At 39.3% G+C, this 14,888-nt stretch overlaps 1 protein-coding gene across 1 annotated transcript in view; it reads left to right on the top strand.

Annotated features, from left to right (window-relative positions):
* LOC139741416 (P2X purinoceptor 4-like) overlaps positions 1–14,888 on the top strand; it is a 168,204-nt gene that overhangs the window by 115,968 nt on the left and 37,348 nt on the right. The window contains exons 6-8 of the mRNA XM_071652001.1: positions 9,041–9,127; positions 9,531–9,672; positions 11,535–11,665. Coding sequence (XP_071508102.1) covers positions 9,041–9,127; positions 9,531–9,672; positions 11,535–11,665 — 360 coding nt within the window. The remainder of the gene's footprint in view (positions 1–9,040; positions 9,128–9,530; positions 9,673–11,534; positions 11,666–14,888) is intronic.

Below are 14,888 nucleotides of genomic sequence, written 5' to 3'. Positions count from 1 at the left end.
ATAGGAAGCAACCGCGGACAGACTGACATCTTCTAACATTAGGATGATAAACATCACGATGTTGCAGTCTCAATATTTTACCCAACCAGACTTGTGCACATACCGGCGTTGGCTCCGTGTATACACTCTAAATCACGCTGACGTCTTGATGATGTCAAAACCACCACATTTGGAACTTACATCAATTAGCACTTGTCTTCACAATTCGTTATGAACAGGATTTTCAAACGTTCGTGAGCAAATTAATTCATGTGCCGCCTGTCAATGAAGGATTTCACGTTAGAATGATTCGGAAGAGATCACATACAGTAGGATTTATGAGCAGAATTGATATATGCATGATTTAGGCGCATGTAAATGATATCAACATCAGCAAGTTGCTTCAATATCATTATCACCAAATCCAGATCCTAGCATCTGCCGAAATCCTATTTTCCATTTCCTTCTCGGGTTATTTTAATAAAACTAAGCGATAATTTCCAAACAAAAGTAAGCAAAGCGTAGTCAAACATAGCCTTGCATCATGGGCTAATTGATTTCTACAGTCGAACACGAATTGCGTATTTCTGGTTGCACCAGCACCCTCGGCAATCTCTTTTCAAACCTTTGCTTCATCAAATGGCGTTACAACGCATGAAAACGCCTCATACGCCGCATTTCAGCTTTCTTGTCACGGATTAAGACTATATAACATTATGAAACACGTCGTCCGGTGAACTGGACATTCAGTCTCCCCAATGAGATAAAAACTGTCACTCATCAGGATTGTGGAATCGACAGCACAATAAATGACGTGCCGTAGAGTTCTACCAACCCTCAGCTAAATTCACTGGACTCATCTTTCAAGATCATACTGTGAACTTGTCTCATTTTTTATACCCACGAGCTAATATCTTGGACATTTACGCGAATCATATGAAAAAAAAAAGATGCAAGTATTGTCTCTGTTTTTGACAATTGCGCTCACTTTCAGGGCAAATTTGGTGATTTCCAATAGAACGGCACTTACACTAATTGAGGCCAGAGGGAATGCGAAATAGTTTCACCACAAGAGTGAACTACATGTTTTGTGAAGTTGGAAACCGTTCTGCTGTGTCTTTCGGGACAAAGGTCTTGATTAGAAGCACTGCTGTTTTCATTATCTGCTTTCTCGATTTATACTATATGTCTGCTGATGAAAGCTACACTAATGTGAAAATAGGAAGAATATTTCATCTTTATTAGTAGTGCAGGAGAATTCAGATCAAAAAAAGCTTCTACCCACAAACGTTTTCTATTACAGGCCCACACGCCCATATTCGTGAAAGTTTAACTTCACAGAAAGGTCTACTCTATAGGTTCGCTTAATTATTCACACATGGTCATGTTTACACCCTTAGGCTTATGCAATGATAGCAAGAAGTGATTGTATGTCATGCTACCATTCCTCTTGCATAATTTCAGACACACCTCTAATGTTTTGTTCTTTCATGCCACAAACTTAAAAAAAAAATCTTGATGAATGCACACAGTGTGGTCACAGATAGAAACAGTTTCACGAGACTGGGTTATTTCCTGTTTTTTCCAACGTCGCGGATACGATTTCTTCTTGCGGAATGGATCACCGGCTCAAAATATCCGACAAAGAATTCCACTTTTCTGAGTACTCCATATACTTTGGACTAAATTTGGATATTTAGCAGTTAGTTACATTAAGGGAGAGGTCGACCTCCTCAGCGTACGGGGATGGCTCGCGGTGATTTGGAATAGAATGGACAAGATAATACCGGTACTAATGCGCATGGGATGAATGGAAATCGGCCGACATCGGAGCTTTCGGGAGGTTGACGATATCGAGCGAGCGCGAGGCAGGAAACCGGTCGGTGAGGGGAAGAGGGAGGGGAACGTGGCCAGTCGGTTTAATAATGAACGGTTTGTTTAGAGCGAAGGTTCGAAGTGAATCGTGTTCTACGGTAGAAAATTGTAATTAAGTTTATTGCCTGACCTTTCAGCCATCCCGGGAGGGATCCATTTTTCAACGTCAGCAGACATAATGCATTCTGCTCCAAGAAACACATTACATTTTTCGTACTTCGTCTTTTTGCATGTGTGAAGGAAATGTCAAATTTGTCTGGACACAAAATGTATTCTTCTTGTCACAGCAGTATGTCAAACAATCACATCCCATATTAGTTGTTACACTTAACCGCCAAAGTTGCTGTCCTTTAGACAGTAATTGTCAGATAAAAGACATCTAACTGCGTAGCCCTACGTTCTGGTCACATTCATCATTACTCCCATGTGAATGAAAGCCACACTTTGGAGATCCTTAAAGGGATGTATGTTTTTGTACAACCTGGTCTATGACAATCCTTTAATTTTTATTTCATCATTCTATTTCGATGTACAATTCTCCTGTCCTAGCCAGGGTAAAGGAGGCAGCGCCGCACCTCCTTTTTCCCCCTGTTTTGAGCAAGGTGTTGAGCAAGGTGTTATCAGTGATAACTCCTTGGTTCGAGTGACCAATCTCTCGCCACCTTACGTCTCACTCTCTTAATCCGTCACATGCTCTCAGGGCGTCGGTGAAGCAATAAATTCCTCGACTCGAGCAGAAATCGCCACTTAACGATCGAGGAGCCTTTTAGGGGCGACTTGACCAAGTCACAGCGTCGAGTTATCGCTTGGAGGAGACTGCATGTTTGTTGTAGCAAGGCCGACTTCCGCTAGGCGAATGCCGCCCCATGTTTCTCCTCGTAATCTGCTTTCACTGCCCATTGCATCTCCAATTAATCACTCAGATTCATTCACTAAAGCATTTCATTTCTTTAGATTTATTCGGTCCAATCAACACCTTTCGTTCAGGAGCGACTGGAGAATGGCCAAAACATTCTCATACATTTCCGGCTATATAGTGACTGGCTGGCAGAAACTAACAAAGAGCAAATTCATGTCCCTATTCACGCGTCCAGCCTCTCGCGCAATTTTATTTGTGTTTCGGACTGGTTATGCCATCAAGTTCGCAACCTCTGCAAATTTTGGGAAATGCATGGAAAGGCTTATCGCAGCATCCATAATCTCTTCTACAGTGAATTCACTCCGTCCCCGCCAATTCTTTTTCAATACTTCTTTTGAGGGCCGTCTACGAGCTATCGTCACAAGGTTAACCCCCCAAAACAGAACCTGCCTTTTGATCGCCATACTCCAGGGCTGGCGATGCGCAATTATTTCAATAAGCCTCGTTTCATATTTTGGCGGCAGATAATGCAAAGTGTACTATTTGAAGGTCACCACATTGCAACGCTTACGTAGACAGCTGGAGAAGAAAGTCATTCGCTGTATGTTCCTTCTCTGTCTTTCTCTCCAACATCCATTTAACATATTCAAAGAAATTGTGATGGACATTAAAAACCGCATCCAACCTTAAGACAATAAACCTCTTCATAAGATTAAAAACAACGACAAGTAAAACATTTAACTGTCATCTTCAGTACGCTCCCTGCGCAAATATGTTTCTTGTCTGCAATATTATATTGATATCTGGACAAAGTGAACCAAATGATGAGATTAATTCCCAGTCAATCTCTAGTGCAGGGCGGGCAATATTTGGCCCGCGATGACGCTCAAGTTTCAAAGTGATCGCTGAATGGGCACGTGATTGGCTTTCCAGTGCACCTATCTGCCTGCCCCATTCGAGGGCCAACCAACCAAGGAATCTGCCTGAGAAGATACGGGGGACAAACATCCAAATCAAAGCACCATCTGATCATTGGCAAAGACATTTCTGTCTGGCATTATTTCCAAACCTTTCATGACATGAGATTCAATTCACTTCACGATGATTCATGCAAGAATTATGCCATTTTTTCCCATTTCCCTTATTTATTTAGTTTGTTTGTTTTTTGGTATCTCAGTTTATATTTAAGATACTTGGGAAGAAATTGCAATTTTCTAAAACAAAGTTTTCGTCTAGATGATTTCCGCTATTCCGCTATCAAAATAGATGACAGTATAGTCGAATTTCGAACGGCACTATTCTGAAACACTTTTTTTTTTTTTAAAGGAGAAATGTTTCATCTATCAAAAGTCGTGTTGCCGTGGATACTAATCATGTGATATATCAATTACAAAGAAATTAGAAGATGTGTAAACTACATCCAAGTTAAACATTGTCGGCGCAGATTGATTCAACTTAAGAGTAGTTGTGATAGTTTTTCGCCACGAAAAAAAATAATCAATTTCTTTTATTGTTAGAAAGTGGCTCCGCCCTTGCCATATCTTTATCTATGCAGTCATATTCGCAATTCAAGAAAGAGAAAAACATGGAAACCAAACTTGCCGACAAATAAACGAGAACGAAATAACGTTGTTTGCTGAACAAAGACTGTGTGAGTACATGGAGTTCCAACCTATGGTCTGTCTTCCTACGGACAGCAGATTTCATCGTCACATTCTTCATTACACGGCCACAACCTCCGACACTGTACGGATACTTATAATGATACTCTCCCTTCCCGCATCTGCTGATTCGTTTTTCCGTTGCCATGGCAAAGCAATAAGCCAGACCATTCTCCCAAAGCTGCATTCAGTCATTCCTGTCGAATAGCGCAAACTAATCTGCTAGCCTCTTGTCCCAAGTTTGCCCTCCCGAATCTTTTTTCTTTTTTTTTTTTTTGGCGGGAGAGGCAGGCAAATTCTCTTCCCTTGGCATTGTGCGAGAGACAGGAGGGCTTGAGGAGGAGGGATAGCTTTCCCACCCAAAATTCGTGACAAATACAATCGTCATTTCGTCGAGAATAGTTCCATGATTTTGCATAGAGTTCGGGCGGGCATCCAATAAGCTCGACCTGTTTGAAAGAAACATCCTCAAGTTACTCTGATGCAATTTCAAACTCTGCCGTCATGAACGCGTCGCTTTCAATGCCCTCCTTTTTGTCTTCCTTGGTTTAGGAGGTTCGAACACCCCCCCCCCCCCCCCATGAGTACATTACGACAAGCACAGCAGAAAAAAAATCGCTTCTGTTTTTCTCTATCACGAGCTCGTTCAGCAATGCAAAGGTGTGTGTGAGTATGTTTGTGTGTGTGTGTGTGTGTGTGTGTGTGTGCGAGCGTGTGTGTGTGTGCGAGCGTGTGTGTGTGTGCGAGCGTGTGTGTGTGTGCGAGCGTGTGTGTATGTGTGTGCTGTGCAAACGATATGGTGGCATACTGTTATGAAGTTACCCGTGCCGAAATGTCAAACTATAAGTCATACTCCTCTAGTTTAGAAGTACGTGCTATGTTGTTAACATGGCAGAGCACAAGTACGAGCGGTCCGAGGAGCGGTCATAGATTCCGAGGAAAGTTTTATGCTGCGAGCCCATTTTTGATACTGTGCTTCAGTGTTTCGCTGACATGAGACAGTGGAATAAATCTCTTACATTGCAAAGCGCCCCCAGTTAGATGGACCGTTCCAAGATTGTATAAATTCGTACCCGACGGGCTAGTTTAAAATACCTACGAGTCTTTCTGTCATATCGACCTATTGGTGGTTATCTTGTGTCACGTGATATTAAAGTGTCCTCTTGGGACATCATTCTGTGCATCATAAATGGATTGCTTTAATGCCACTCTGACCTAGCAACCTCACAGTGTTATACTTTCAAACCAGATGAAGCAAAGCTGTGAATGCTATTTTAAGTAGTTCCATCAACTGTGAAGTTCATGTTCAAGCGGGCTGTGTTGCTTCAAGAAAATGAATATCACTTATGTTCTGTGCCCCTTTCCACTTTAACAGGATTTTTACATTTTTTCCTCAAGAAGAACATTGAATATGATATATTATATTTATTTTTTCCCATTTTCTTATGTTGTGAGCTATCACTAGCAGCCAGGTCTCTGAATGCTGAATTGGTTGTTTTCCCACACAATTCTTCGGTATAGTAATGAGGTCATTCTGCCGGACATCTTTTCAATTAGTTTCGTGTCTTCGAGCGTTTGCTCTGTCCAATATTGACACTACAGTCACATCCGAAGCAGGCCTTTATCAAGACATCGCACAAATCGATATGTTTTCCTTTTCTTTCGTTACTAGCAGTCCACGAGAAATGATGTCCTTGTGATAGAGTTAGAGACGGCATTGTTACGTAACAACCTACAGCATAATGATGAAAGCAAACACTGGGAAATGAAAAGAGAAAACACGCGCTCATGACCATGACTATTTTCAAAACAAGCTGTTTAGATCTCCGTCTCGCCCTTGAGAGGTGGGATATAAAATATATTTGGCATCACCATCGTTGAGACTCGTGATGCGCTGCAGTCTCCTTATATTTTTCATGGTCACAATAGTCTCAAGACATCATTGGTACTGTAAATGATGAACTTAGCATTGATGAAACTGTTCTGACAGCGAAAGAAAAAAAAATAATGAAGTCGTATAGCGAGTCGTATAGGTGTTTATTCTTTATTTCTTTATCAACAAGATAAGAATACAAAAATAAATTTGCCTGAAGCAAAACACATTATACAAAGCCAGAGACAGCAGACAAGAACTATACGAATCTTTCTTTGAGATATTCAAGGCTAGAAGAATGAATAAAAAGTCTGATAAATGAGCACACAAAAAATAAAGGAAATAAATACTGCTTTTCCACTCAATAATCAGTTTAGTTACTCATTTGGATTAAATATTAAATCATGCCACAAGGTGACATGGGACGTTGAAGTAACTCGTTGAAATAGAATCGCTGACTGATTGAGATCACAATGTGACACAAAGGCCCGAATTCACGAAGGTGGTGCAATTGAAACCATGGTTTAAACCATGGACAATTTGTATGGAGCGCCAAGTGTCGCATGGCCTATTTCCTAACGAAATCAGTCATTTCGTCGACGAAATGACCATTTCGTTGATGAAATGTTCATGTCGTTAACAAGATGATCAGTTTGTCGACGAAATGTTGTCATTTCGTTACGAAATGATTCGTCGACGAAATTACTGATTTCGTAACGAAATAGGCCATGCGACACTTGGCGCTCCATACAAATTGTCCATGGTTTAAACCATGGTTTCAATTGTACCACCTTCGTGAATTCGGCCAAGGCGTTCATGTGCATGTGTGATCTACAACTAGATCGCCACACCAACTAACATACTCTCAAAATTTACATGATAAATGCTTATGCACATATTATCGTCACAAGCTCCCTGCACTTCACTGTGTCTTTAAAATTGTTGAATACAGATGATTATGTGAAAGAGAAATGTCAGGTTCTGATGTGTCTACTAAAAGGAAGGTGTTGATTATCAGTGCATTTCTGAATCAGAGCCTTTTAGATGTGTGGTTAATGGAGAGTGTGATACGGATTATAGATATTTCAAAGATGGTGCATGGGTTGACGTAAGTCAGCGATGGATTTAGCACCACTCTCCCGGGGGATGGTATCAAATTGCCATTCGACATGGCGAGTTATACTTTTGTTTACCAATATATATGTTTGCCATTTTTATCATAATGATGACATAAATGACCGATAACAAAAGTATTTAAAAGTGCGCACCATATCATTGTGCTGCCTGCATTCACTGTTAAGTGTATAACACTTAATACTGTATAAGCTGTTATAAAATGGGCTTTAGAATCTCTGCAATCTGATTGGTCAAAATGTTATGCTTTGATTTTTTTTCTGATCCACACTGAGCCATGCGCCCGGTAAAATCCGAACGCATGGCTCAAGTCTTGTATATTGTTGAAGGTGTACCGGACGCATGATGGGGAAAATGGTTGTATTTCATGAATTTATGGGCCCATTTCATAACACAAAATTAATGATGCACATGCCAATTTCGTGGATCGGTGAGAAATGGATGCTCTCGTTTAACTTTGGAACAGTCTAAAACCCACTCGCTGCGCTCGTGGGTTTAAACAGTTCCAAAGTTAAACTCGCGCATCAAATTCTCACCGATCCACTCTGTCCTGTGCATCATTTGTATATTATTTGCGCGAGGGTCTAATTTTCGCCAATTTAACAACACGCGAAATACCGCCATGCGCTCGGCGAAAAGTGCGTCGGTGTCAATTCGCAAAAACAATATCTCGCGAAAATGTCTGTGGCCTCCTCATTCGCAAATATATATGTACGCGAGAATAACATCTTATACAGTATACAGTCCCTCAAGAAAATAGTCATTGTATAGAGACTTTGCGTTGTTTTTGAAAATGTTTAGCATTTGAATTATATCCATTGCAGAGTATTCTCTCGAGACTTGCATCTCTGAATGTCATTTTAATTGAATTCATCAATTGTTTAGAGCACTAAAAAGGGTGTGTCGAGGCGATGGCCTGTTTTTAGAAGCAAGAATCAAAGCATTATACCTCGATCCACCTGCAGGGTGGAATTCTGTACTCTTTTTGAATGGCTATACTGTCCACATGTTATTTTCAGAATGAATCCAATTTCAAGAGATGCTTTCTACTCCCTCCAATCTCACGTGAAGGCCGGATTTATCGAATTCTCCCGGGATCTTCGCACCAATGTGCGGAGACGGAGGGGTTTTTTGTTGTTGTTTTTGACGAGACAGACGCCATCTTGGTTTAGGTGACATATATAAAAGATTCTATAACAGGATGTGCGACTTAGATTTCTAACCAAATTGTTTTTATTTAACACAGCGACCCAAAAAAAGAAAAGAATGAAAACCACGGTTTTACTAGCTGTGCAGAACAGCTAAAACTTTTTTTTCTTATTGCAAGGGGAGTTTTCGTTTCCTTTTTTGATCGAAATCTATAATTGCAAGTTTATACATATCTTGACTGCGTTCACTGTTAGTTCTACATGTGTAACATGCCGATTAGATCTTGAAGGGTCATCAATCAATGATTCGTAAAATTGTAATAATATCTGTTCCCTATCCTACTGTAATTATTTTTTTATTGTGATAAATCTGCACACATGGCATAATTTGTTAGCTCGTCTATAGATACTACTCAGAAGTTATTATTATTTTTTTTTTGCAACATAACAGCAACCGATCATCACATTTACGCATATCATTTTTACTATCATCTCTTTTTATTTCTTACAGATCGAAAGCAGCAATCCTGGAGGAGGCGGAGAACTTTACAGTGCTCATCAAGAATTCAATAACATTTCCAAAATTCAGATTTGAAAAGTGAGTATGGTAGTTACAAAGAAAAGTATGAGTTACAATTATTCTACCATTCTTGTATCTGTTGCACATGGTTGTATGTGCATGGAATATTCTCAGGTCAAACTTAGTATCAATGCAAACATGATTTAAAGTGACTTTCGTGTGTCCAGAAACCAGCGTTATAATCTGAGGATTGCTGCTCGCCACGGAATCCCTTACCTTGACCGGAAGTGTCCTGGCCACAACATCAATTACATAAAATTACAATATCTCCTCATCGTATTTGAAAATATTTTGTGTTCTCGAGAAAAGAGTAACAGCATGGTAACACCCGAAAGGCTATCCATGCAAAATAAAGCCATTATAATCATCATGCTGTTATAAACAAACAGTCTGATATTTTCTCCTGTATTCCTCACCTTAGGAGAAATATACTGGACACGGCGGACAAGATGTATCTCCGCTCGTGTCGGTATAATCGCAAGACCGACCCTCTGTGTCCAATCTTCAGGTTAGGGACAATATTGGAAGAAGCTGGGCAGACGTTTTCACAGATGGCGATTAAAGTGAGTTAGCTGCAATCATCTTATCATTTGCTCTGTCTGTCTTTTTTTTAATATTTAATTGTTACAGGTTACTATCCTGAAAACAAACCATAAATGTTTTGCGCCGTATTGTAATGTTTTCAATAGACCATTTATATCTAACCTTGAACCTGATAAATTGTTATCATGCATACAGGCGCCACTTGTTGTAAGAAAAAAAAATCCCGTTTCGAAAGGCAACTTTTTTTTTTCTGCGTGGCCATTATTGATAAACGCAGAATGAACCGTAAGTGATTCTCGGCCTCTAATCTGCTGACACAAAATATGGCGCCAACTTGAAGATGCCTGAGCGAGATCTCATGAGAGATATTGTCACGTGATCGCCAGGAACAATATGGAAGCGGAAGAATGAAAAGCTCCTAATGTAAATCGCCGAAGCTGTCACGGAGTCACATGGATTGGCATTGTTTATCAAAACCATTGCGTGGCTGAGCTTTTCGCTAATTTGTGCTTTCTATGTTAACAAGGTTGTTTGCTGTTCTTGTTCTTGAATCCTTGGCCAAAGTATTTCAACCACATGCCTGTGTCTTCTCTTTTGTTGAAAGAAGAAGTGCAATTCGTTCCTTGACAAGTTTCCTGAAAGATTATAATTTCCTGAATCTTTTGACCAACCCCGTCATGTTCATAGAATAATGATGATAAAAATATGATTTGTACGATATTTGTCATTGGCTGACTTTACATAACGGCACATAATATATTGCCGTCTGGCTCGTGATGTGCTTAGCGCGGAAGCAATCTTTTTCTTCTGTCCTGTGTTTAAGATCATGCCCACACACACACACACACACACACACACACACACACACACACACACACACATATATATATAATAATAATAATAATAATAATAATAATAATAATAATAATAATAATAATTGGATATAAACTCCAAATTTTACTGTTCGAGAATGGAAATTCTTTATGCCCAATTGATCGTGGGCCCGGCAGCCACTGAGCAGCGCCAGATCGACGTTGCTCTAATCTTTTCAACTGTTGAACGGCAAACAAGGTAGCAGCAACTCCCATCTTTTAACGTCTTTTGGTATGACGCGGCCGGGGTTTGAACCCACGACCTCCCGATTGTGAGGGCAGCCGCTCTACTCACTGAGCCAACACATCGGTCATAATATATATTATATATATATATATATATATATATATATATATATATATATATATATATATATATATATATAATATATATATATATATATATATATATATATATATATATGTACTTTTCTCTGCTTGGCAGTTTATTTATTGATTGATGAATGATGTCCTAATTATATTTGATATGTATTTGACTTTTATAAGTACTAGTTTACCTCATTGTTTATGCTTGAATGTACATATCTAAATATTTGTCATTATTTTGTTGTTATTTTTACGATGACTGAAATGAATGAAAACAAACAAAGCAAAAATCAGTCGTAAACTAGATCTTTCGTACAACTCTAATCGTCGCCACACTTCTGTGAAGTCACAAATTCGGCTTCTTGTATTATGTTCATATAGTGCTTCCATATCTACTCCTGATTTTAATGATGTCTTGCGTTCCCTGTTACCTTCATCTCTCCTTCGATCTCTCAACATCCCGTCACCTCCCCTCAGAATATCGCCTGTCAGATTCTCCCCTCGCTCACTGCCTGGAGCCCCGATTTGCAATAAGGGGTATCCCTCCTCATCCCATAATCCCCTTCCCCCCCCCCCCCGTCCCTCCCCTCCCCCTCCTCCTCCTGCGGGCGAGAAATGTCTTCCATGTAACCTTCTTTACCACTCTCTTCACACTTGATCTCTTTTTCTCCGCTCATCTTCAGGGCGGGGTAATAACGATCGACATTCAATGGAACTGTAACCTGGACCTCAGCTACAGTCTCTGTTTACCCAATTACCGCTTTGTACGAGCCGACGAACAAAACGCCAAGATCGCTGGCGGCTTTAATTTCAGGTAATATGATATTTACATGTTCCTCTTTTTTAGGAGGTTGGAAGGAGTGTGAGCGACTGAGAGAAAGTGAGGAGATGAGGGCTTTTAGATGAAAACTGTTGCCATTATCTTTGCAAGCCTTTATAAGATATTGTGTCCGCCAGTTCTCGAGTTGCTAAGAAGACTTCGCCACAGGCATTGCCATGTGAAATATCAGGTGATTCAAAATCTAAAGTCATGTGAACAATAGCTCATAATTATGTGATTAAGATCAGCAACAGCCTGTATATGCATTCTAGAGTCAACCAGAATCATATTAGTTGTCTTCATGGGTTTTTTATTCATCACATGGCAATGGATGTAAGAGAAGATACTGAGATAAAAATATGTGTAATTCAGTCGATCCCGTACGGACGTTGCGTTGTGTGCTGTGAGTCAGTGCATCTGTGGAGTGGTACCGGCATATTGTGATCATATTGTTATCTTTGACTAATGTCTGGTGTGGGAAGCCTAACCACAATTTTGTTTTCACATTAATTGGGTGAAAAACTAAACCAAAAAAAATGTATGTTCCATCTTCCCCCCTATTTTGTCTATTTCCTGGTCTTTGTCCAAGTACGCTTTCAGCCTTGTGTTCTTTCATTTGATTTTTTTCTTTGTCCAAGCACTTTGCGACATTTCATATCTTAAACCCAGGACAGAGGCTAAACACTAGCAATTCCAAGCTCGTGAATGAAATGTTTATAATTATTCTAACAACTAGTAGGAAATAAGACATGGCATGCTAACACAATAAAGATATTAACATCGATAACACAAGTTACTCTTTGTCATTATCAGTTTGAATATATACTGAAGTCTTAAGAAACCGATTTTTAATTTTTATTCTCAGCTTCATTAAGCTCTTATGTTGCATAAGTGGTTATCAATCTGATTTATTCTAAAAGTGCCTTCTAGTAATGTCTGTTTCAATACACCGACTTATAGGGATATTAAAGTATCATTATAACTTTATTTTAAGTTTGATAGGCAATACGTTGGAAAATTCAATGCTCTTGCTTCGTTAGTATCAGCACTTTCATTATCATCCTAACTTTACTGCAAGCGTTTTCATTATCGAGTGACAACGTCCTAACAAGCCTTTTCATCTTTGATTGATTCAACTTCGGTTGAATGACTAAGAAAGAAACGAAAATGCATGAACCTTTCTTATTGCGTTGTCACGATTTATATATACATTTTAATTGTTATCTTAAAATAAGGTGAACATTATTCATGTATGGTCTTGTGTCTTTCAGTATACTTTACATTTTATTCAAAATTGACTGAAACTGATGTTTCGATAGGACTCAGTGCCCAAAGAAATCTATTTCATTATATAGTGCACAAAAAAAAAGTACCTGGTATTGCATCTACTGTGAGGTTCAAACTCAAACTCAGCTCGGCATGGATATAGGAAATCCAAACGTAAATGTTGTTGCTGTGAATAATGAGAACTAGATACATTACTCTGCCGCAGCCTTGCAGCTGTACGAATATATTCTTCTCTCACCGCTGTTTCATGAACGGTAGTATTGATATATACATACTATAATAATATGATGTACGCTTCTAACTGATGAGGCAATATATAACAATGTTTGACGGTACTATCTGCAGAGCTGTAGCCACTTTCGGCTCACCGTGTATTTGAATGCATTTCAGGGATAAAAACAGTGTTTTTATTCATATACTACGCTTGATGCACTGAAAACCTATCCACGCCTCAATAAATCTTATTGAAGAGCAGCAGAATAGGACTTAAATTATACAAATGGGTACATTTGATTTGGAATCGAAATTCGAATGTAGAGTTTTTCCTTTTCCCCCACCCATTTATGTAATAGTTTTTGGTGATAGTTTTACGCGCCCATTTCCCAAACCAATCCGCAATAATATTATCCAAACACTGTTAAATATTGCCTTGTAAAAATCATTCCCCAAACAGTGATGCGTTCCAAGGTCCGTTTGGATACATCTTTGACGGCGGGAAACAAGCCAGGTAGTGCCCCTATGTCAATTGCAAATTCACATTTTTTATAGATGGACGAACCCCCTTCGCCCTCCCTCTACCCTCATTTCACTCTCAGATCTCAGCATATCAAGCAAACCATGATACTACATACCAGTATCGAATTTTTAAAGTGTTTGTCAAGGATAAATATACCCCCAAAAATGGAGTCATGGGATAAAAGGGCGCCCCCAATTAGCTTGTGTTTCATTTGGAATATGCATGATTTATTCCTCTTTCTGTCCCTGTCACTCTCTCGCTCTCTTTATTCTTTTTCTTTTTTTATGCGCGAGACATCTTATGACATTGCTTACAGATTTTCTTTCTCACGAAATCTAACAAAACTTTTCCTTACAAGCGAGAGTACATACTGAATTTCTTTTGATTAGACAACTCCATGCATTATCATAAGAGGTCTAATGTATCATCGATCGCGCTTTTTTGTTTGTTAAACATGCAAGGAGCGGTCACCATAATTCAGCACCTATGACTGGAAATAATATATCCTATTAAACAAAAAAGGTTTCACGAGATATTTAGCTAGTGTTTTTTATTTCTTTTCTTTTTTGAGAGGTTGTGAACCTGCCATGATTGTAATGAATGACGCCAGTATACTCTTAAACTGGGCAGACACAGGTTAAATCCTAACCCATGACATGCGCACGTTTGGCCTGCACAATAGACAATCACATTTTTTCTTTCTTCCGTGTTATTCTATCTTGCAAAATGTTTGTGTTCAACTTAGTCGAAGAATGTGTATTCACCGGAATGCTGTTTCTTTTAGAACACACTCCTTTTCTTGTTCTTCCATGTTTGAATGTATCTAATCACTGTCTTTTTGTTTCATCTAGAATGTTTTCCAGGTTCCTTTCTCTACTCGTGTGGACACGTGTATTTCGTGACGATGATAGCACACAAAATGATACTTATCAATAATGTTATCACATAGAATATTGTGGCTGTAGTGACGTAATGCACACGTATTGGCTTGCTCACCGTGGTGTTGTATTTTGGGAAAAAAGATAATCATGCGAAAGAAATTGTCTGTGCTTAATTTTTTGTTTTGAACACAAATCACCTGATTGGCTTTTGATTGATCTAATGGCGATACTTCCGAAAAGAATCAAGCAATGCTAAGCATGACTGCATGTCCAGCATTTTGTTCAATGTCGGCAAACATGGACGCAAGGCGTG

This window comes from Diadema antillarum, unplaced genomic scaffold (assembly GCF_040938485.1).
Source record: "Diadema antillarum isolate AM-2024a unplaced genomic scaffold, OU_Dant_1.0 seq00000927_RagTag, whole genome shotgun sequence".
Lineage (NCBI taxonomy): Eukaryota > Metazoa > Echinodermata > Echinoidea > Diadematoida > Diadematidae > Diadema > Diadema antillarum.
The sequence above is the reverse complement of the archived record's forward strand: the minus strand, read 5'-3'. Positions and strand labels throughout refer to the sequence as shown.